The 24,084-nt window shown below is 45.0% G+C and overlaps 1 protein-coding gene across 1 annotated transcript in view; it reads left to right on the top strand.

Annotated features, from left to right (window-relative positions):
- The window catches only part of SMC6 (structural maintenance of chromosomes 6), a 43,066-nt gene extending 19,422 nt beyond the window's left edge, over nt 1-23,644 (top strand). Inside the window, exons 11-27 of the mRNA XM_075269170.1 lie at nt 732-878; nt 2,407-2,495; nt 4,562-4,726; nt 6,182-6,360; nt 6,461-6,662; nt 9,026-9,140; nt 11,003-11,163; nt 12,070-12,205; nt 13,636-13,716; nt 14,505-14,675; nt 16,661-16,798; nt 17,003-17,148; nt 18,391-18,516; nt 19,779-19,884; nt 19,993-20,145; nt 21,766-21,863; nt 23,245-23,644. Coding sequence (XP_075125271.1) covers nt 732-878; nt 2,407-2,495; nt 4,562-4,726; nt 6,182-6,360; nt 6,461-6,662; nt 9,026-9,140; nt 11,003-11,163; nt 12,070-12,205; nt 13,636-13,716; nt 14,505-14,675; nt 16,661-16,798; nt 17,003-17,148; nt 18,391-18,516; nt 19,779-19,884; nt 19,993-20,145; nt 21,766-21,863; nt 23,245-23,356 — 2,325 coding nt within the window. The 3' untranslated portion in view covers nt 23,357-23,644. The remainder of the gene's footprint in view (nt 1-731; nt 879-2,406; nt 2,496-4,561; nt 4,727-6,181; nt 6,361-6,460; nt 6,663-9,025; nt 9,141-11,002; nt 11,164-12,069; nt 12,206-13,635; nt 13,717-14,504; nt 14,676-16,660; nt 16,799-17,002; nt 17,149-18,390; nt 18,517-19,778; nt 19,885-19,992; nt 20,146-21,765; nt 21,864-23,244) is intronic.
- Nucleotides 23,645-24,084: the final 440 nt, after the last annotated feature.

Here is a 24,084-nt window from a genome sequence, read left to right as displayed (position 1 = left end):
GATACAAGTAAGGGACGGTTCACATTAGCGCTTGCCTCCTGTCCGGAAGGAGTCCGCCCCCGAATGGAATATCAGCGCAACTGTAAGTGCTGGACAGTTAAACGCACGGACCCCATAGCATATAATGGGCTCTGTGTGTTTGCCGCACACTGCCCGCATGAGTCATTCGGAGCCCATTACATGCTATAGGGTCTGTGTGCTTAACTGTCCAGCGCTTGCAGTTGCGCTGATATTCCTTTCAGGGGAGGTCCTCCTGCGGACTCCTTCCGGATGGGAGGCAAGCGCTAATGTGAATCAGCCCTTAGCTATGAGATTTGCAGAATGTTCAGTCCTTTGCACAGAGCTATAGTTGACAGATATATCTAATGATAGACTGCAAGAATCCACATTTCTAAAAAAAAAAGTTCATTGCGTTTTGGTCCAGAATCACATGCTCTATGTAATGAGATTAAGTTGTCTGAAAAGTTAGCGACCAGCTAAGAAGCCGCCTACAGTCACACTCACATGAGTGGGGCGGAGTAAAGCCTAACATTTTCTAACATTTACAGGACCTACAGCTTTATCTATAATGTGGGATTATTTATTAGTATCTGCATTTACTGTGCGGTATCCTCCAAGTCACTGCCAGACAAGGGCATGATGAAGTACAGTCATAGTTAATGTGTCCAACTATAACAGTGTTCACATATGCCATGATATTAAGATGTTTTTGGGGTTTTTTCCCTTTTGAGGACAAAGTGAAAACCGCTCAAGAAAGCTTTCGAGCCCAACAAGAGAAACTAGAGGAGATCAGCAGAGAAGCTCAAGGACTAAAGCCCCAGGGGATTGCTTTGAAAGATGGCATGCAACAGAGAAAGCGGGCTTATCATGAATCTGAGGTATGAGCACAAGTGTGTAAGTTGGTCAAAATCGCAGTCAAGAACTTAAAGGGGTTCATCTGTGTACATTTCCATTGACCCTAATGTGTCCATCATGGCAGACACGGTGTTCTCTATGACAAATGAGGGCAACGGACATAAATAATTGTGTTATGACTCAACCCGCACTAACACTCTGATTTTCTGGCAGTATTTGTGACATTTAGTAAATTTGGAATCCCTTCTGTGAAATCCTTCATTCTTTCACGTGTTTCTGTATGGTTGAGCAGGCTCTTGCTGCATACAGGTAAGCTGAAAGAGGGGACTGTCACTTGAAACTGTTACATCTTAGGAATTCTAAAACCTAGCACAATGATCCTAGTGTCATATGTGGATGAAATTCTCAACTTTCATATGACACAGAGATCACATTTCTGTATTATCAGATGACTCACCAGTGGGAACACAGTTGGGATTGGGAGCAGTTGCATATTAAAGGGGCTCTATCCGCAAAATTATGCTGACAAAGCCCCACATATGCATGAATAGCCTTTAAAAAGGCCATTCAGGCATTGCTAATGTTATATTAAACTACCCCCCCATTTTAAAATAATACCCTAAAAAAAGAATATGATAATCATACCGTATCGTGCACGCTGGGCGGGCATGCACGGTGCGACGTCATCTTTAGCCACGCCTACATCTTCTTGCAGCGATGTCCTCGGGTCCCGTCTGCCTCGTCTTCTTCTTCCGGCGTCATTGATTGTAATCCGGCGCAGTAGCAGGGGAACTGAGCATACTGAACATGCTCTGTTCCCCTCCTACTGTTCCCCTGCTACTCCTCGGGTCCCGTCTTCCTCTTCTTCAATTCCGCGCCAGTGCAGTAGCAGGGGAACTGAGCATACTCCATTCTCCTGCTACTGCGCCGGCACGGGATTACAAGCAATGACGCCGGAAGAAGAAGACGAGGAAGACGACCCGAAGACATCGCTGCAAGAAGAAAGGAGATGTAGGCGTGGCTAAAGATAACGTCGGACCGTGCATGCCCGCCCAGCGTGAACAATACGTTATGATTATCGTATTCTTATTAGGGTATTATTTAAAAACAGGGGAGTAGTTGTTGCGCCCCGGTGCGTCCTGTGTCATCCTGTCGGGTTTCCGTCCTATTACCCTGAGAAAGTACATAGGGGACGGCTTCCTGGCGGTCAGTTTTAAAACTGCGAAGCCGTCCCCTATGCAGTCTCTCAGGGTAATAGGACAGAAACCTGGCGGACTGACACAGGGGCGCAAGTGTGAACGCCCCCTTAATTGGGTTTTCCAGGTTTGAGAAAAAAACTAAAAACTTCTCGCCTGATAAATCTCTGCAGTTCCGGTGGTCTACACTGCAGCGATCAAGTGGGTATAGGGCATATGACTGCTGAAAGAGAATCAACAAAGACCAGTGAGGACCACCGCAGGGGATCAGGTGACAAGTGGTTCTAGTTTTACCTTACCTGTTTTTCAAATCCGTTTAACTTTTTTTTTTCTTTGTCTTTATTTTTTTTTAAAGGTTTTGTATAACCGGTTCAGGATGGAACTGAAACGCTTGGAAAGAGATGCCGAACAGCTGAACAAACGTATCCAGGAATTACAGAACAGGTGTTTGCATAGAAACAGACTGACTGTCATTTGTCTTAAAGCGTACCTCCAGTTATAAACAACTTTCCATAAATGAGTAGTACGGGTGACTATAAGAACCTAAGGAATATATCTTAAGGAGATCTATTTCCTTCTCCACTTATTAAGCTGTTCTCCTGCTCCTTATCTTTAACCACTTCCGGACCACCCATAGACTATATACGTCTGGAAGGTGGTTGCCGTGTTCTGACAGGACGTACCGGTACTAGATCGTGCAGCCACTGATACTGGGAGCTGGCTGTAACTTCAGCCGGAGCTCCCAGAGAGATGGCAGGGAAGGTTTATTACCTTCCCTGCCTTCTCAATCGCTTTGTATACGGCGCTCAGTGAGCGCTGTAACCACGGCTATGGGCGCCGCCATGATGGGGCCGCCCTCTAACCCGGCGATCACGTGATCCGCTGGTGTCAGCATCTTACGAGAGCTGCTGGGTCCTACAGGACCCAGATCAGCTCTGTAAGTCTAAATAACAGTGTGCAGGAGGCTAAATGTAGCAGCCTCAGTTATAGGGGAAATCATCCTCCCTAACAAAGAAAGTGATCAGATGTCCCCAAAGGCTTCACCCCAACGACACAATAAAAATTACCGTAACAGAGAGGAAAAACTATTTTATTACGTTTTTCATTAGCGCTTTGTGTTATTAAAGAGGACCGTTCATGGTCCGGGGCACAGGCAGTGTTATATACTGCTGGAAAGCCGACAGTGCGCTTTGAATTCAGCACACTGTCGGCTTTCCCGATCTGTGCCCCGGGTGAAGAGCTATCGGTCCCGGTACCGTAGCTCTTTACAGTCAGGAGGGCATTTCTGACAGTCAGTCAGGTACGTCCTTCACAGCAGCGCCTATAGCGCTGTACAGTGTGAGCGGGGAGAAATGGCCCCCTCCTGATAATACTCGTCTATGGACGAGGACTGTGAGCAGAGGGAGGGCGCGTTCCTCCCCGCTAACACTGTACAGTGCGATAGGCGCTGCTTTGAAGAAGGACGTACCTGACAGACTCTCAGGAATGCCCTTCTGACTGTAAAGAGCTGCAGTATCGGGACTGATAGCGCTTTACCTGGGGCACAGATCGGGAAATCCGACAGTGCGCTGAATTCAGCGCACTGTCGGCTTTCCAGCAGTATATAACACTGCCTGTGCCCCGGACCATGAAAGGTCCTCTTTAAATAAAAAGAAAAGTGAAAACCAGACACATTTTCCCTCCCATTTTGTTTATATTTTCCTGGATATCAAAAAAAATGTAAACACATTTGAAAATAAAAACAACATAAAAATACAGCCCTATGTGTCTCCGGTAAAAAGACGTAAAAATTAGTTGAATCAGACGTATGAGAAAAATGTTACAGCCCTCAAAACCGCACATACAAAAAAAAAAACCTAAAATGTGTCTGGTCCTGGACCACAAATTGGCCCGGTACTGAAGTGGTTAATATGACTGCTTGTTTACATTATATTTGGCTCCATATTCAGTCTCACCCACAGAGATTTATGAAGAACGGACGGATGAAACATTCTGCGCACTAGTAACCTCTTACCTACAGCCTAGTAGTATTAAACAAGCACATAATAGCAGAGCGAAACAGCAGCAATTATTGGAGTGTCTTTTCTATCCCCTCTTCATAGACTAATCTGGAGAGAGCAGCAGCCTGGAAGGTGGAGAAAAGAAGACAGATTTCTTTATAAGATATAGTACAAAGGTTCTTGTATCAATGCAAACTACTCATTTATGAAAACTTCTTCGTAACTGGAGGTACGCTTGATCAGACTGTTATCCCGTGGATTTGGGACGACCCCTTTAACAGTCATGTGAGCATGTTTCTTATTATTATGGATGGAAGGTTAGTGGCCGAATATGTCTGCTACTGGTCATCTCCATAAATAACTAGAAACGGTAAAAATATCCATCCATGTGATGAGTTTTTGCTTGGATGCTGTAGAATATGGCCGCCACCCCCAGACACGTTGAGAAGATGGACCTTTGAAGGTGACTGCTACTTCGTAACCAGTGGTTTTTTTTTTTTGCCGTTTTAGTACAGATCATGTGTCTGATGAAGAAAAAAATGCAAGACTAGAAGAAATAAATCGCCTCAAAGATACAGTAAAAGCACTTCATGATCAAGACGTCACCACTTCTGAGCAGATCAGCCAGTTTCAACAAGCTCTTTATAGGGACAAGGAAGAACGCAACAAATACAGGTAACTTCTATGTATTGCAAAAAAAAATTTCAATAAACCAAAGGCGAAAAATGTTCTAGCCCTCAAAACAACCCAAAAATGTGTCCAGTCCTGAACCAGGGAAAATAGCCTGGTAGTGAAGTGGTTAAAGTATAAAGCCCCATATAGGGATCACAATGTATATTCTTTTTCCTTCTATCAGTATGTCTTTGTAGAACGGTAGGAAATCCACACAAACACGGGGGAAACATACAAACTCCTTGCAGATGTTTTGTCCATGGCAGGATTTGAACACCAGGACTCCAGCGCTGCAAGGCTGCAGTGCTAACCACTGAGCTAACATGTTGTCCCGGACCCTTACTGGTCTTTGTCCTGGCCTCCGTCAGTGACATTTTGACACAGCTGAATTAATGCCACACAGTGTGTCACATATGTGTATTTTGGACGTCATTGCAGAAGGCCACGGTACAGAGATCAGCATTAGGTAAACAATTTTGGGGGTATACAAACCGTTTCATCTGCCCCATGTTATTACCACATATCCCCTATTTTATGTAGACCTTGCTATGGGTCAGGTGGTGATGAGGTACAAATAGTGTGTACAGGGTCTGCAAACAGTAACATTAGTTTGCACAGCCTACACACACACACACACACACACACACATTATAATCTCTTTAAAGAGATCCTATCATTGGATACCCTTTTTTCACCCTAACACGTAGGAATAGCCTTAAGAAAGGCTATTGTTCTCCTACCTTTAGATGTCGTCTTTGCGCCGCCCTTTGGTAGAAATCCCGTTTTTCTTTGGTATGCAAATGAGTTCTCTCGCAGCACTGGGGGCGTCCCCAATGCTGCGAGAGAATTTCCCAGCGACGCCTCTATCTTTTTCTGGAACGCCCTCTCCCTGTGTCTTCTTCTGTCCCGGCTTTCAATCTTCTAGGCTTCGGGCAGAGCCGACGGCGCATGCCCGGGCCACAAGAAAATGGCCGCTTACACCAGCTTACTGTGTAAGCGGCCACAAGAAAATGGCTGCTTACACCAGCTTACTGTGTAAGCGGCCATTTTCCTGTGGCCCGGGCATGCGCGGAGAAGACAGCTAAAGGTAGTCAGAAAAAAAAGGTATGTAATGATAAGATCCCTTTAATGTCTGCCTTTATTTTGCTGCTTTTGACAGAAGAGGTGGTAATTATTATTATTATTATTTTCCGTTTCTGCAGCCATTAGTTCCTCCTCGTATTCTTTGATTAGAGGGGGCACGCCATTTATAAGGAGGTGAACCCCTCAACATAAAAGTGATGTACTCTCTGCGGGTTCCAGCCATTAATAAACATAGTGAATATCGCCTTACCTGAAATCGGACACGCTGCAGTACCAGGCTCAGCCCATGTACAGACTTGTCATTAGTTTCTGGTGGAGTCGTGCAATGTTCTTAGGCTATTTCTTTGTATAACAATGTTTTCTTGTTTCCTGTAGCAATGCAGAGCGCGACCAGAAACAGAGAGTAGATAATCTTAATCGACAGATCAAGGAGTTACAGGATAGTAAGACGGACAGGCTGAGAAGATTCGGCCAGCACATGCCTGCTCTGCTTGCCGAAATTGATGAAGCGTACAGACAGAGACGCTTCAGGAAGAAGCCCATAGGACCATTAGGTTTGTGGTAGTGATCCCTTGGTCTTTGGTGTTGTAGTTGCGACCGTTTTCCACCACTGAGACCCCATTGAGTAACATATTTATTTGTTTTTATACCCAGGGGCCTGTATACGTCTGAAAGACCCCCAGCTTGCCCTGGCAGTGGAGAGCTGCCTGAAGTCTCTGGTCCTCGCCTTCTGCTGCGACAACCATCAGGATGAGAGGATGCTGCAGAGCATCATGCTAAAAGTCCTCCCTCACGGTCACAGGCCGCAGATTATCGTCAATGAGTTCCGCAATGAAATCTATAACGTTTCACAGAGGTGAGGGGAGAAAGCGAATCGCTTCGTGTCACGTACTATAATCTGGTGGCGGGCTACCAAAACTGGCTGTACCAATGTAATTCGGCTCCTAGTAAAATGAATGGGAGCCAAGTTGCAATAGTCCAGCCACGGCACGGTGTATAGAGCGATCTGCCTCCGGAACAACAGATCAGGTGTCAGACCCCCACCAAGCTCAAATTCATGAAAGATAGGTCATTAGCTTGGGGACATGGACAACATCTTTAAGGGAATAAGTGCTTGAGGGTCCCATCAGGAGAATGGAGACCCATAAGTTCCCTCTAAATGAAGTCCGATTGCTTGCGAGACCAGTGCAACCTTAACTGCTATGGAGCTGCCAGAGATTACAGTCAAGTACGACACAATTAAAAAAAGAAAAATACTGTCCCGGCCTCAGTGCTCTGGTGTCTCCCACTGCGGTCTGGTCATGCTGCTCCAGTATCTTATTTTGGCAGAAGTCTCCACCACATGGGACTGATGAGGCCAATAAGCAGCCATGACGTCAGCCGCATCCATGTCCTTTCCTAATTGGCCCCTCAGCTGTCATGTGCAGTGGGGTGGTGCCAAACACCCAAACAAGACACCCGGAGCAGGAGGTCCATGGGAGAGACCGGGGACAGGTGAGTGTGTCTGGGTTTTTTTTTGTTTTTTTGATTCTTTGACCTATCCTGGCCTCAAAAAGAAAGTTAGCCTGGACAACCTCTTTTAAGAGGGTTGTTCTATTATAAACACCTCTCCCTTATGCTGTGGATAAGGGAGAGGAGAGATTCCTCAGATTAGTTGGCAGTTATTGTAGTGTATTATATCGGTGAATTGTAGATTGCATAGACCAGGGGTGCTCACACTTTTTCAGCATGTGATCTACTTATAAAATGACTAAGTCAATAAGATCTACTGTGTGGGCGGGACCCACAAGTCTAACAAGACTGGGTGGGGCTTAACAAGTCTAAGGGGCGGGGCCTGCTCTCATGCAGACGGTCTGATTGGCTCAGAGCTCACATGGCACTGCCCGGGCACCCAGCACAGAGCCGACACCACTGCCTGTAATGCCAGTGCCTGCAGCACAGACCCCCCAGCCTGGAAGGCTCCTTCCCGCGGCCGACTGGAGAGCGGGGAGCGCTTCATCCCCCGGAGCTGCTTCTGTCCCGTGTGTCTTGATGGCGGAGCGGAGGGAAGACTTCCCTCCGCTCTGCCGCTGAGACACACAAGACAGAAATGGGTCACGCGATTGACCCATACTTCCTTCGCGATCGACCGGTAGATCGCGATCAACATATTGGGCACCCCTGGCATACCATTTCCCTTGGGGAAAAAACTGAAGAAGTTAAAAAAAAGAAAAAAAAAGAAACAATAATAAAATTAGTTAGAATAATATATACGGTATATATACACACACATAAACGCGCGCACACACACGGGTGTATACATTAGTGGGAAACCATTTGTGTCCTAAAAAAAAATTGTCACAAAAACTATATATATATATATATATATACTAGCTTTTACCCGCGACTTCGTCTGCGGTGATTTGAGAATTGGGCGGACACAGACGTGTGAAACTGTAAAAGTGCTTTAAAAAGTGTGCTGGGCTAGCAAATGTGATATGATGTGTTATATTGTGTATGTCGTGATACAGACAATGTGATGTGTTGTTTTGTGTCAGACAATGTGATGTGTTGTATTGTGTATGTCGTGATACAGACAATGTGGAAAGCTATATGTAAATGTGAGTGAGTAGAGTGAGGGCGACTCCTGAGGTGACAGTAAGGAGTGTGCAGGCAGGTTGAGCCAGGAAATGCCAGGCAGTGTGTGTGAGTCTATAGCTGGGGCTAGGAGTCCTGCTTTTTTGAGTCTCCTGCTAGGAAGCCATGTTGTTTAGTGGCACCAAAAGTAGCCTGTGACTCAATCCTAAGGGAAAACTATGTTTGTGGAAAATTGCACGCAAATCCATCCAGGCGTTTTAGCGTGATTGAGGAACAAACATCCAAACTCACAAACATCCAAACACACAAACTTTCACACTTATAATATTAGTAGGATATATATATATAATTTTGTTATTTTTTATATACGGTATATATATGTACATATACACAGACATAAACGCGCGCACACACACGGGTGTATACATTAGTGGGAAACCATTTGTGTCCTAAAAAAAATTGTCACAAAAACTATATGTGAGATTCCAGGCTTACTATGGAGACACATGGGTATGTATACAAGCTGCAGATGTAAAACAATCACATTTAGATAATTTATCCTAAAAACTTCTCTCTTTTGTTCTCTTTTTCATATAGACTGTAAGACACTTGAGCTCATGTATGCCTTACATTTCTCCTTAGGGCCGTGCAACATCCAAACTATCCAACCGTATTGACCGCTTTGGAGATTGATAACCCCGTAGTTGCCAACTGCTTGATCGATATGAGAGGAATTGAGACGGTGCTGCTGATAAAGGTATCTGACCTCTCTGCCTTACACATTGCTCATGTGGAGAACATTATGGGATGCAACATGGCCACATTCACAGGTATTAGCTATGATGCTGGCAGCACAACACTACAATCATCATTTGTGTAATGTGCGCCATGGCCAAGGTCACGTTGCAGCCCAAAAAGGTTCCAATTTCCAGAAATAATTTGCATCATTTTCCTGTTAATCTATGTAAAGATTTCATTTCACTGAATAAGCAATTTAAAATGTAACTTTTATTAAATATCATCTAACACTGATAGACCTAACGAAAAGCACACGCTATGTCCTGATGTCTATGTGTAGGGGGGAGTCACAGAAATACATGAAAGGGGAATAATAGAGCAAAATTTCCCATGTATCCCCAACCTATACGTCAACACTAATCCCAAAATTGAGTGGAGTAACTCATGATATTAACAGAGGGCACTGGGAACTTAAAGACTGCTCTGGATTAACAGATAAAGTCGTAGAGCTGGATAGGTAGTGTCCGCTATAATAGATGCTGAGTGTATATCACGGTAACCCAATATACATCAGTCTAAAAGTATGCTGCAATGATTAGAGTCCCTCCATTGATATACTTACTTGATATATTTATTATTTTAGAAATTGTACGCAGTACAGATCAGTCCTGTACAGTTGGTCAATTAATCAAATTAATTTGCCTTTAATGAGTTTAATGTTTTTTTTTAACAGAATCGTCAAATCCACTATTTCTTTCAGTATGGCAGTGGCTCTCATGCAGAGCAAGTTCTATAACATACTGGTATTATATAGCGGATGTCTGCAATCAGCGTTCTCTTGGATCACGGTTGTTAAATGACTATTTGGCCGCTGATATTCCCCCTGCGCTGCCTCCACCCTCCCTGTGACATCCCTCCCTCACCTTTTGTTGCCGCTTTGGGCTCAGCGGGGGTCCCTACTAGTTAGTATGGCAACCGGGAGCCTTCTGAAGGCTCCCAGGCTTGTCAGTAATACTACCGAGGTCTATAAGGATGCGGACATTGCAATATATCTGTATTGCAGTGTATGGTACAAGCGATCTCGTGATTGCAGGTTCAGGCCCCCTGTTGAGGGAGGGGAAGGGGGAGTTTAAAAAGAAAGAAAAAAAAAAAAAGTTTGAAATAATAAAGTATTAGGGTTCCACGTGTGATTTCGTCCCCCTAGCCGCGGCGGGATGTCAGTGCAGCGCACCAGCATCCCGTCGCACCATTCTGCTCCGGATTAGGAGGGAGCCTCGCACCGCAGACGCCACAGCTGATTCAGGTGCGGAATCTGTGGGAAAAAGGGGCATGTCGCTTTTTTATTCTACCACTAGCTAGCAGAAAAAAGAAGCGAGCGGCTCCCATTGAAGTCAATGGGAGCCATTTTTGGCAGGCTGATTCCACGTCAAAGTCCTCTGCCAACTTCCTCCGTGTGAACTAGCCCTCGAATTTAAAATATTCCCTATCCTAGAGGATCATTTCAAATTTGAGATTTATTTATTTATTTATTTATTTTTCATAAAAAAAAATAGAGGTTACATTTCTGATTAGTAGGCTCTGACTACTGAGACCCCCACTGATTCTGACAAACAAAAAAATTAAAAATTCATATATATAAACAAACACATTAGGAATCTCACATCTAAAGATGGCCAAACTATAAGAATGCTTATCCCATATGATGAATACCAAAGCAGTAAAAAAAAAATAAATTACCGAATCTCTATTCTTATACTGTTTTGCCTATTCCCCCCCCCCCCCCAAAAAAAAGGTGGCAAAATCTCCCCGCCCTAGTACAAAGACTCCCGTCAAGCTTTAACTAGAGTTGTGACTGACTTTATCGATGATTCTTCCTATCAGAGTAACACCGACGCTCGCAGAGTAATGCAGAAAGAGAATCCACCCAGAAACTGCAAAGAGGCTTTTACCGCCGATGGTGACCAGGTGTATAAAAACCGCTACTACTCCTCCGAGTACAACAGAGCCAGATACCTGAGCCGCGACGTGGAAGGGGAAATCAGGTTTGTCTAGTTATTGATAAGAATAACCTCTGTCCGCATTCACTGTTGGGGAGTACGGGTTGAGTTTTTGGAATAGTTGCGGTGGTCAGCTGTTTGTTCATGGCCAGTTACTTCTGTGGTTCTGGAGACTCATCAATCATTGGGCCAACCTTGGTGGTCGATGACGCTCCTATGGTGGCTTAATAGATGTCATGGTGGGCTGTTCCTTCCATAACCCCATACACATGGGCACGTTGTTCAGCCAAGTGTTCGTGTGTATTCAATGGGGCCATGAGTGTAATTCGCTGCCAGAGGCCTATTCCCTGGGAGAACCAAACATTGGGCATTATCCGATTCATGCTCAATCCAACCAATCTGATCTGTCAAGCAGAGTGACAGGAGGTCCTCATACTTATAAAATTCGGCTGAACCCACCGACTCTGTCAGGATTGGCCAGCTATCTTATATGCATGTGGATTTATTCAAGCTCAGTGGGATATTTTCAGAAATTTCTGCAGGAAGTGTGGCATATTGAATATTATTTTATATAAGCTGGTACAGTACAAGGGGAACATTACATTTAGAACCTGTAGTTGAGGCAAATGCTGGAAAATCCCCTAATGTTTGCTTCATTTCTAAGGCTGTGGGGTTACCGTATATACTCAAGTATAAGCCGACTTTTTCAGCACATTTTTCGGCTTATACACGAGTCAGGGTCCGCGGAGCACAGAAAACTGGAAGGACCTGGAAGTGCTACTGCTCTGTGATTGGCTTGTCATGAGGTCACGTTACTGTGATGTCATCAAAGGTCCTGTAGCCAGTCGGTGATTTGACCTACAGACTCCATGGCCCTGCTTTTTGGGTGGATTCCACCTAGGGTGTGTAAAGGTCACCTTACACTGATCAATTCGATTCTGTTTTTCGCAGTCACCTGGAGAGAGAAGTCAACAACATTGTAGCCCAGTTTTCCACCATTCAGCAGCAGGTTTGTGCTATCGATAGCGACATCAGGAAGAACGACGGCCTACTCCGCCAACACCATGACACAAAGAAGAAAATACAGGTACGTCATGTAGACGGTGGTCACTGGCAAGTTCATCTGTCCATAGACTGTGACGTCCCACCCCATTTGTCACCTGTCAGGCTGGAAATTCCTATATTGTAACATCCTACCAAAATGGCTCCGACCTCTCTACTGTTCCGTTTTCATATGTAGATGCTTAACGTGCACAGATAAGGAGGTACAGGTAATCCTCGGGTTACGACGGTCTCGGGTTACGACGTTTCGTGGTTACGACTAGAGATGAGCTAAAAAGTAAAGCTCCCTCATAACAGAAAGCTGCCAGCACTCCCGACTAGCAGGGACGAGCCTGCGGCAAATCAACGCTGGTTCTGCAGCAGGCTCGTCCTTACTAGTCGGGAGTGCTGGCAGCTTGCTGTTACAAGGGAGCTTACTTTTTCTCATAGGAGTGAATTGGCCAGTGTAAGGCATTCTGCCAATCAACGCTGGTTCTGCCGGAGGCTTGTCTGTGAGGAGGCGGAGTCTAAGATCGGACCACAGCAGTCTCCATTGTGGTCCGATATTAGACTCCGCCTCCTGGCCAGCGTTGATTGGCCGAATTCTGTACACTGGCCAATCAATGCTGGCCAATGCATTCCTAGGAGAAAAAGTAAGCTCCCGCATAAACGCAAGCTGCCAGCTCTTCCTGTACAGTACGTGATTTAGTGTGCAGCGGTTCAGAACCGAGGAAGACTGTACTGTACTGTACAGTATACGGTACAGTCTTCTTCGGTTCCGAGCCGCTGCACACTAAATCACATTGATCCGTTCCTACGCGGTGTCGTATGGTATGTTTCCAACTTACGTCAAAATTCGGTTTACGACGCCGCGTAAGAACGGATCAACGTGATTTAGTGTGCAGCGGCTCGGAACCGAGGAAGACAGTACCATATACCGTACAGTACAGTACATTCTTCCTCGGTTCTGAGCCGCTTACACGTTGTAAGTCGAAGACTACCTGTATTCCCAAATTCTAAGAAGCCATTTTTTTTTCTTTTTTCTTTTTTTTTTTTAAAATGTAGATTGTGAGCCCCACATAGAGCTCACAATGTACATTTTTTTCCTATTAGTATGTCTTTTTTGGAATATGGGATGGAAATCCATGCAAACACGGGGAGAACATACAAACTCCTTGCAGATGGTTTTTTGCCCTTGGCGGGATTTGAACACCAGGACTCCAGCGCTGCAAGGCTACAGTGCTAACCACTGAGCCACCGTGTGGCCCCCTCTAAGAAGCCATTTTGGCAGCACATTTCTTAGATTTTCAGTCTATGAATGTAAAACCAGGTGGTGTCTGTTCATTGACAGCAAGTTGCGTAGGTTTCCATGAGCGGTCACAAGACTGAAGATTTGCGCGTACTTTCACCCCTGTGGTGATCTGTGAGTTTCCTACATTTTTGTAATTATTCTGTTTGGTGTTTTTCCTCTCACAGATACAGATAAGGGAGGCCAATGCTCGAATAGCAGAGCTGGAGAATGTGGAAGAACAGCCATCCATTGACATAGCCACATTGGTAAAGTGTTTCTTTTTTTTTTTTTTGTTTTTTTTTTGTTTTTTTGTTTTCTGGCCATTTTTGATACTGATATCCATCCTCAGGATAGGTCTTCATTACCATAGCATTACCATCATTGGTAGGGGGTCTGAGACCCACATTGATCAGCTGTTTGGGCTTCCTCCTGAAACAGGGGTAGGGGCCCGGAAGCAGAAGGGTCTTCGGTTTAGCAGTGGTGTCTGGATTGCACCAGCTTTGTTCTCATTCACTGTTATGGTATCCAGAGCACACTCGTATTCCAGTGTGGCCCAGATTTACTAATAGTTAGACAGGCAGTCTGAGAATTCACCAGATTTATCACAGCGGTTGATGCTGGATCCTAAATCTGGTGCGTCTGTCTAGTCTACCTTTATACCTCCTGTTAGTTGGATTGCTTTGAGACACAATTTTGGCACATTTAAGCCACACTCCCTTTTTCTAAGTAGCCATGCCCAAGTCTAGCCATGCTGAGAAAATTATATATCACCCTATATGGGCTAAGATGGGATGAGATATTCCTCATGTATGGCTGTTGCCAATGGATATGAATGCAGGAACTTTCTATAGTCTGGGTCTTGTCAGAAACCAGACATGATGGCCGGGGTTATCTTCTCATACATGTAGTGTCCCTGCCAGATAACCCGGCCACAATAAGGACATCATGGCTGTGATCTGACAAGCCCCGGACCATGGAAACTTCTTGCATTCATATATATATACACACACACACACACATAGATAGATTATAATATACGGTTTATTTGTCACAGGAGGGTGAAGTGCAAGATAACAAGAAGAGAATGGATCACGTCAAAGAGAAAATGGAGAAGGCAAAGCTGGAAATGGAGGAGTATAAATCTCACTACCTGGAGTCGGAGCGTCAGTACGAAGAAATTAAAACAAAAATCAATTCTGTATCTGAGATTGCTGAACCAGTGAAGGTGTGTTCGCCTCGTCCAGTTCCCGTCTTTACTCTAAAGCTATGTTTACATTTGCATCGGTCCGTCTCAATGTCTGCCTTATATCCGGCACGCACAGCTTTTTCATCCGCCGATTTCAGTTTTAAAACGACAAATCCAGTGTTAACTGCATGATTAGTTTCTGCCCAGCTCAGTTGCATCCATTTGAAGCTATTTTATTATGGGAAGCTGGAATATGTGATACCAGTCTGACCACCAGTCCAGAACTTGCTCTCTTATGTGCACAGGAAGTCTGTCTCTCTGGTATTGCAATTGTGAACTATAGAACTACATTCTCATATACAGGTAGTCCTCGACTTACGACAGTGATCCGTTCTTACCCACGACGTCGTAAACCGAATTTCGCCATAAGTCAGAAACGTACCATACGACGCCACGTAGGAACGGATTTAGTGTGCAGTGGCTCGGAACCGAGGAAGACTGTACCATATACCTTACAGTACAGTACAGTCTTCCTCGGATCCGAGCCGCTGCACACTAAATCCCATACTGTGCAGCTGCCATTTCTCCCAGCTAGCAAAGACGAGCCTGTGGCAAATCAACGCTGGTTCTGCAGCAGGCTTGTCCTTGCTAGTCGGGAGAGCTGGCAGCTTGCTGTTACGAGGGAGCTTACTTTTTCTCATAGGAATGAATTGAACAGCGTTCATTGGCCAGAGTACAGCATTCATTCAGCCAATCAACGCTGGTTCTGCCGGAGGCAGAGTCTAACATCGAACCACAGCAGTCTCCATTGTGGTCCAATTTTAGACTCCGCCTCCTCACAGACGAGCCTCCGGCAGAACCATCGTTGATTGGCCGAATGCTGTACACTGGCCAATCAACTCTGGCCAATGTATTCCTATGAGAAAAAGTCATCTCCCGCATAAATGCAAGCTACCAGCTCTCCCGACTAGCAAGGACCTACTTGCTCATCTCTAGTCGTAACCACGAAACGTCGTAACCCGAGGACTACCTGTATAATCCTTTCTGGCCACTTTGACGCTCCTTTTTTCCCCACCGAGCTCTGCCCATTGTTGCAAGTCCCTTATGTGTGTGCTGTGTGCAGAATCTCCAGTGTACTTCTCTAAGTTGCTGCTTTATACCGCGATCTCCTACCTTATGCATGTAGATGCAAACTGAAAGAAACCTATAACAAACAGGAAACCGAGAGAGGCTGTAGCTGCATCACATAGGGTATGCTGAGTGTTACGGAGCACTTGCTGCCCTTAGATAGGACTCTGGGCAGAGTACATGCCGTGTGCTGAGAGTCCACCTCATCTCTCACTGCAAAGCTTGTGGTATGATGGTAAATATCGTCTGCCTTAAAAGAACAGTATTACAGCAGAAAGAAGATGGCAGACACACTATAAGACAAGGGTCAAAGTCATACACAAGAGCCTTTACATTATTCTTTAAAGGGGTTTTCTGGGCTACAAATATTCATCACCTTAACTAAGGATAGACCTGATTCTCAGCACCCTCTCTGATCAGCAATGGTACACAAAGAATGGAACAGGAAGCAGACAGCGCTGTTCTCAGTGTAGTGGTTGAACTGAGTTACTGCAGCATGGTTCACATTCAAGTGAGTGGGAGCTGATCTGCAGTACCAGATCTGGCCACTACACAACAGTACGGTCTGCTTCCTGCTCCATTCTCTTCCTAATTAGGAGGCGGTTTTGGGACCTTTACGCGACCAGCAAAAAAAAAACGTCTCCCATTCACTTCTGTTGATTTCTTTAGGCGGAAAACGCCTGACGAAAGGTCATGTGGCTTCTTTTTTCTGCTAGCGGCGAAAAACTGCTAGCAGAAAAAAAAACGCTAGCCGTCTCCATAGACCACTATTGTAATGAGGCGGATTTAGAGGTGAAATCCGCCGTCAAAATCCACCTCTTTGCCCCCATGTGAACTAGCCCTTAGGATGGAGACTACAAGTGGAAAAAGATAATCCTCGTCTCATTCTGTTTCAGGAAGAACTTCATAAAGTGGACCTGGAGGTGGAGAACTGTAAGCGCCATAAGAAGCACTATGAGGAGAAGCTCAAGGAGCATTTAAATGGAATAAAGAAGTACAGAGAAGAACTGAATGCCAAAGAAAAAGACGTAGAGGTAAAACCGCTACTAGTAAGGGTACCTGCACTCATGGCAGATTTGTTGCAGATATTGTTTTTCACATTCTTGTCCCCGCGTACTGCTTGGCCAAGCGTACTTGTGTTCTCCAAACCACAGACCCTGAACGAGCTTCATTTTTCACAACATTGTCTGCATTTTATTTAATTTTTTTCCCTATATTTTGTGTATATATTTACACAGGAAAAAAATTCTAAGGCTCAGCAGATATTTCCCGAAAGGATAGAAGTTTCCTGTACGGCAAAAAACTTGGATACTGAAATCAACCACCTTCGAGCAAAGATCAACTCCGAAAATGTGCTTCATGCGAACAGAGAGGATATAATAAAGTAGGTTCCTAGTGATAACAATTATTGGTTACCTATATATGATCTATAGCAGGGGTGCCCAATACGTCGATCGCCATCTACCGGTCGATCGCGTGACGCAGCCAGAAGCGTTCATTGCAGGTGCGGTCTACTGTGTGGGCGGGGCCTGGGCCGCAGCCCCGCCTAGTTTCCGTGTCAGACTGGAGAGCGGGGAGCGCGTCATGCCCCGGAGCTGCTGCTGCTTCTGTCCCGTGTGTCTCGGCGGCGGAGGGAAGAGAAGCAGCAGCAGCTCCGGGGCATGACGCGCTCCCTGCTCTCCAGGCAGCCGCGGCAGGACGCGCTCCTTGCTCTCCAGGCAGCCGCGGCAGGAACCTTCCAGGCTGGGGGTCTGTGCTGCGGGCACCAGCATTACTGGCAGTGGTGTCGGCTCTGTGCTGGGTGCCCGGGCAGTGAGCTCTGAGCCAATCGGAGCGTCTGCATAAGAACAGGCCCCACCCCTTAGACTTGTTAAGCCCCACCCAGTCTTGTTAGACTTGTGGGCCCCGTCCACACAGTAGATAATTTTGACTTGGTCAATTTATAAGTAGCTCAATCCCTGTACAAGTGTGAGCACCCCTGGTCTATAGGGACTGGGCTAGTTTGTCACACATATTGCACACAGTTACTGACCCCTCTGTTTATATCCCTCACACAGTATCTGACCCCCTTTTCGTAACCACCACACAGTATCTGACCCCTTTTTTTTAAAGCCCGTCCACAGTATGTGACTTCTTTTTTCTCCCCTCCCCCACACAGAGTAGAGGCTGATAACTTACTCGCTAGTCCACACTCCAGTCCTGCCAACCTTCCACTGTCGCCTCAAGGCAGCCAGGACAGGAGTGTGAACAGGTGAGTATAAAGCATCGGTAGCTCCTTATTGCAATAATACAATAAGTAGCTACCAATTGAGAAAAAAAAAAGTATCCCAGTTATTCCATGAGGCCCCGCCTGAGGCGTCACCTCAGGTCACCTGATGGAAGGTGCGCCACTTGGTACGAACAATATGTATTGCCCAAAATGTCTTTGTGTGTCATAGGTTATCTGTCGCTTAGTATAGGATACTGTAACAACCGATGGCTCTGTGTGCGGGAACTACAGTCCATGACAGACAGGCTTCTGGCACGAGGACTGTACTATTATCATGTTGATCTCTGTCAAAACGGTGGGAAGGGGTTAACCATCGGTTCTGAATGTGACTTTAGTGACTATTTTTATTGTTTTCAGAGATTACCACGCTGCTAAGGAGAAATATCAGGAGATGGAGAGCAAAGTCAAGAATCTGAACACGTTTGTAAAGTTGTTGGACGACATTATGTGTCAGCGGTACAAAATGTATCAGCAGTTTCGAAGGTAGGATCGCACTGCTATATCGTAGTTTCCTGCATGACTATCATCAGGACTATAATCCGCTCTTCAGATTTAAGATTTATATATATATATATATATATATATATATATATATATATATATATATATATTTATATTTATTTATTATTATTATTATTTATAATTATATAATATATTATAATTTATTTATTTTTTTAATAAGTGCTCTATCTTGCAATTTTCACTCTGACAATTAAGCCTAATAATAGACTGCCACTTGTTACTTCTGTTGGTCTTCTCTTTACACCTCTATACAAAACACAACTGAGCCGTCATTACATCCACTACTGACATTAGATTGTTCCGTCCCCCCCTCCCTGCACAGAGCTGGTCTACAAAACTCTCCCATAGACGTCAATGAGTCACCTCCAGACTATAGCTGCCTATAGTAATGACTATGCCGTAAAGCATCTCACTAAATGCTGTTAACAGGGCAGAGAAGAAGCTCAGGCAAGATGGACGCCCCCATAATCATCTACAGAAAATAGAATAAAGAAAAATCTATCATCTGAAAATAAAAAACAGATTAGAAAATAGTAACATATTTCACTGTATGGTTATAATTAATAAAAATAAAATATGGCAATGCATTTATTCTAAAAACAGTATTATGGAGCACCATTATTTACAATCCTACATTGTGCTGTTCCTCTGCTGTTTCTCCTGGAAATGTATGAAAAAAATTGACACCTCAGTGTTATTATTCCTTTCATCAGAAGGATGTTTGTATAGACACAAGCAGACGGTCCAGTCTATGGTAACAGCCCTTAATTCATACATTTCCAGGCGGAACAACAGAGGAATGGCTCAATGCAGAATTTAAAAAAAAAAATTGTCAGATCGGGAGATTAGATTGTGAGCACCAGTGAGTGGGGCAGAGACCGATGTGAGTGCTGACTATTTCTGTACAGCGCTGCGGAGTATGTGAGCACTTTAAAGGGATCCTATCATTAAAACTCATTTTTTTTTCTGCCTACCACGTAGGAATAGCCTTAAGAAAAGGTAGGAGGTAAAATCTAAAGGTAGGAGAAGAATATTCTTTCTTAAGGCTATTCTGACGTGTTGGTGAGAAAAAATTGAGTTTTAATGATAGGATTCCTTTAATAAATGAATAAAATAGAAGACATTTTGTAACCAGGAATCTTCTATGTTTTATCAGATGCTGATTTTGGTACATGCCTTGCCAGGCCATTGTCTTCACTCCTTCCTTGCTCTTTCCTTTGTAGCTATCTTACTTTACGGTGCAAGTTTTACTTTGATTCCTTGCTGGCTCAGAGGGCGTATTCTGGGAAAATCTCATTCGACCACAAGAATGAAACGCTGTCAATAACCGTAAGTGTTCTGTCTAGCGCTCATCCTGGGTCAAACCAGTGTCTGTCCTTTCTATGGGTATGCAATACATGTAAGATACGTCTTTAACCCTTCAATACTCCACCACAGGTCCAGCCCGGAGAGGGAAACAAGGCGGCCCTGTCTGATATGCGGTCTCTATCCGGAGGAGAGCGTTCTTTTTCTACCGTCTCCTTTATACTTTCTCTCTGGTCCATCGCAGAATCTCCCTTCAGGTGTCTGGATGAGTTTGATGTCTACATGGTAAGGTTTCTCTTAATATAGCCTTAGACTCTGGTCAGATTTGATAGATGTTGCAAATTTTTATTGGTCATCCCACACAAGTTGCAGGCTATATTATACACTGCCAGGAGAGGGCACCTCGGGCAGTACCTGGCATTGCATAGCTCACAAGCATGCAGGAAAGTTCTCAGGATAAGACAGGCCTCCTTGGATATTCTTGCCAAGACTTTGTGCCCGGTGATCGCATTGTTAGATGCTACCATTCTGTCTCAGAAAACAGCTCTGTCAATAGGGTTATCCAGAATGCAAATCAAACATGGCTGCTTTATTCCAAAAACAGCGCCACATCTGTCCACAGGTTGTGTGAGGGTATTGCAGCTCAACCCCATTTACTTCAAGGAGTCGGAGCTGCAACACCAGACACAAACTATGAACAGGTATGAATTGGCTGGTGCTATGTTTTGCTAATCCTGGACAAATCCTTGGAAGTCCTTTGCTCGGATGAGCTTGTGAATAGTCTTTGGTTTCCACACACATACAATCTCCATGCAGATGTTGTCTTTGGATCCCAGGACCCTAGTGCTGCTAGTCAACTGGGCTAACTGGGGTTGAGCCGATCTTGACTTTTCAGGATCGATTTTGAAATCCGATTTCCGATCATTTTTCATTCGAACCCCATCTCGATCCCAATGCAAGTCAATGGGATTTTTTTTTACTAATCGGAGATCGGATTTTAAAAACAATCCTATTCACTTTACAGCATGGAATCTAACAATTGAACGCTTTAATTGTTAGAATCCACGCTGTGTAGTGATTTTTTTTAATCACTAAGTAGACAGAGGATTTTTTTATTAATCCTCTGGCTACTTAGTCCTCCCTGGTGTCCACTTACCTGAAGAGATGGCTGGTCCGGTGCCCGGTGTTCTCATTCTTCTTTGCCTTGCTGCCCCCTGCCTCCCAGGTTAGGAGAGTGTGGGCGGGCACTGGGAGGGCAGACGTCACATCTCCCCGCCCAGTACCCGCCCACACTCTCCTAAGCCACACGCCCCGCCTTCTTCCTAGCTCTTTAAACACTAACCTGGGAGGTGGAAGCAGCGAGGCGAAGAAGAACGAGAACACCGGGCACCAGACCAGCCATCTCTGCAGGTAAGTAGCTACTAGAGATGTTAGCTAGTTAGCATTAGAATGAATGGACGCAGCCGGCGCGCAGGGGGTTAAGACTGTGTGCCGGCTGCTTCCATTCATTCCTATGGAACCGCAGCGGAGCCTTCACACTGAGTATACGCTCCACTCAGAATGAGTGGAGCGTATACTCAGTGTGAAGGCTAACATTGTTATCTTTTCCCACAATGCTTGGCCAGTAGCCAAGCGTTGTGGGAAATAATCACCGATCTCGATCCCACCTAAAAAGATCGTGTTCGGAATTCCGATCGCGATCGTGAAATTTTCTCGATCGCCGATCAAAATCCGATCTTTTCCGAACATGATCGCTCAACCCTAGTGCTAACCACTGAGCCGCCATGCTGTAGGTTATTACAGCACAAGTGCAATTCTGCCATGTCTAAGACTCCACTTTCACAATTTTGGCCTAATTTTCAGAGCAATGATATTTTACAATCTGTGACCTCTTCTGTTTTGTAGGACATGGTGAATAGGAGGATATCTATGGATATGATGCTAACCATGGCCGATTCTCAGAGATTTCGACAATTTATATTGTTAACCCCACAGCATATGAGGTAAAACTTTATTATATGGTAATTGCACCCTTGAAATGTTGTAAATGGAGGTTTTCTGGGATTTAAAGGGGCTCTGTAGGAAATTTGCCAAAACTTACTTCCTCTTAATGTGCCCAGTCTTGGGTTTCTAAGCATGGATCTCACCTTGGGTCACGTGATCAGCTTCGTTTCCGAGGAATACAGATGAGCAAACTGTTCGTAATAAGCTGGGTTCCCCACAAATTTGCCAAACATTTTGGTTTTAACTGACGCCAAAATTTGTGGGATTTACCACCCACAGGTCATTATTTTACTCTGCAGAAAAAAAAGTCATACTCCCCTTCCTTCACCTCCCATGGGCTCTTCCAGGTCATGGCATTAGACCAATCACAGGCCTCAACAGTCACATTGGTTGTAATCTCATCATGATTAAATGAAACTGTCAGACGAACCTTGCAAATATTCATAAAATGGATAACCCATCTCTAGTAGAAGTTCTCCCGCGAACCTGAGAGAGGAAGGATGAGACGGAGTGACGCTGGGTACTGGGTTCAGTCATGTGACCCTAAGTCAGAGCCAGCCTGGTAGACCCTGGAGGATCAGGGCTTGCAGTGAACATTTGGCCCAATATTGGTTGGATAGATGACCAGTCCTAAGAACAGGTTGTCGTCATCGTAATCCTGAAAAATCCCTTTAAAGGGATTCTACCACTAAATAGCTATTTTTTCTACTTTAGACGTCGGAATAGCCTTTAGAAAGACTATTCGTCTCTTACCTTTAGACGTGGTCTCCACCGCACCGTTCCTTACAAATACCGATTTTTACCTGTATGCTAATGAGTTATCTCGCAGCAATGGGGGTGAGCCCCAGCGCTCAAACGGCGATGGGGGCGTCCCCACTGCTGCCCGAGAACTCTCCAGTGACGCCTCCTTCTTCAGCTGCATCCTCCCCTTCTCTGTCGTCTTCCTTCTGCGTCAGTTCCGACGCCTGCGCAGTCGGCTCTGCCAGCGAGACACTAGTAGAGCCGACTGCGCATGCCGGCCGGTGGCCATATTTTCGAGGCCGCAATTGCGCGCTTGCGCAGTACGCTCCTCGAAGTCTCCGCCGAACCGAGCGTACTGCGCATGCTCAGTAAAGTCTGTACAGACCCTTCGAAGCCTGGATAACTTCACTTGCGCGTCGGAGGTCTGTACAGACATTATATTTAGTAGGAACCACAGCTCCCACTTTCCTCCTGCGCCCCTATGACATGTGTGGCTATATCTGGTACTGCAGTTTGGCCTAGTCAAATGAACAGGACAGGAGCCTGTGTCGGACCTGCAGCCCTTCCCAGAGATCCGACCCCCAGGATAATTTTGTTTTAGCCATCAAATCTTTATTAATCTCATATATTCCTTTCCAGCTCACTTCCTAGCACCAACCTTATCCGAATTCTCCGAATGCACGATCCTGAACGAGGACAAACCACTCTGCCTTTTCAGCCTGTGAACCAAGAGAGGGAAGAAGCGGATTGAGCTCCTCCTAGGTGGCGCACATGTCCTTGAACGTTCCGGTGTAGCAGCCTCTTTGCTTGCTGCTTTATACGTGTGCGTTGTTTCATGTCTCCGTAACCTGCAGGTCAGATGCGTCGCTTCAGCAGTTTTTACCAAAACGCACAAAAAAAAAAAATCTATTCTTATAGGAGTTCTGTATATTTGTCATATATTTCTGAAAGTGCAATAGTTTTATATGTTTTCTATCCTATATCCTATTTTGTTACACTTTTGAGTGTTGTCCAAGACAATGTGTTCTTAAAGAGCTAAAAGAAAACGGAAAAGAATGTTTATTTTATAGTAAAGTTGTTTTATTTAAAACCTTCATTCTGCAACTCAGTTTGTAGGATTGTCTATATATAAAAGGGGATTTCGATATTGATGACCTATCCCCCCACCTGATACCCTCACAGAAAGCTTTTCAGACCCCCGTGTATAATGATCGGAGGCCCAGCAGAGGTAAGCAAACATAACAATCAAGGTTACTTACCTCTCCATGCTCCGTGAAGGCTTTGGGGCCTACTTGTGTGACGTCTCAGACGTCACATGACTGGGGCCTGCGTCCTTATGTGTCGCAGGCCCCCGGTCACATGACGTCCCTGAAGTCATTGCAGATAGCCGACAGCGGGGAGCGCAGGGATATGTAAGTAACAGGCTATTCCGACATCTTGTCCACAAAAAAAAGAGGTTTTAAAGGTAGAATCCCTTTA

The sequence above is a fragment of the Leptodactylus fuscus genome, chromosome 3, assembly GCF_031893055.1.
Source record: "Leptodactylus fuscus isolate aLepFus1 chromosome 3, aLepFus1.hap2, whole genome shotgun sequence".
Taxonomy (NCBI): domain Eukaryota; kingdom Metazoa; phylum Chordata; class Amphibia; order Anura; family Leptodactylidae; genus Leptodactylus; species Leptodactylus fuscus.
This window is presented reverse-complemented; position numbering and strand designations above follow the sequence as displayed.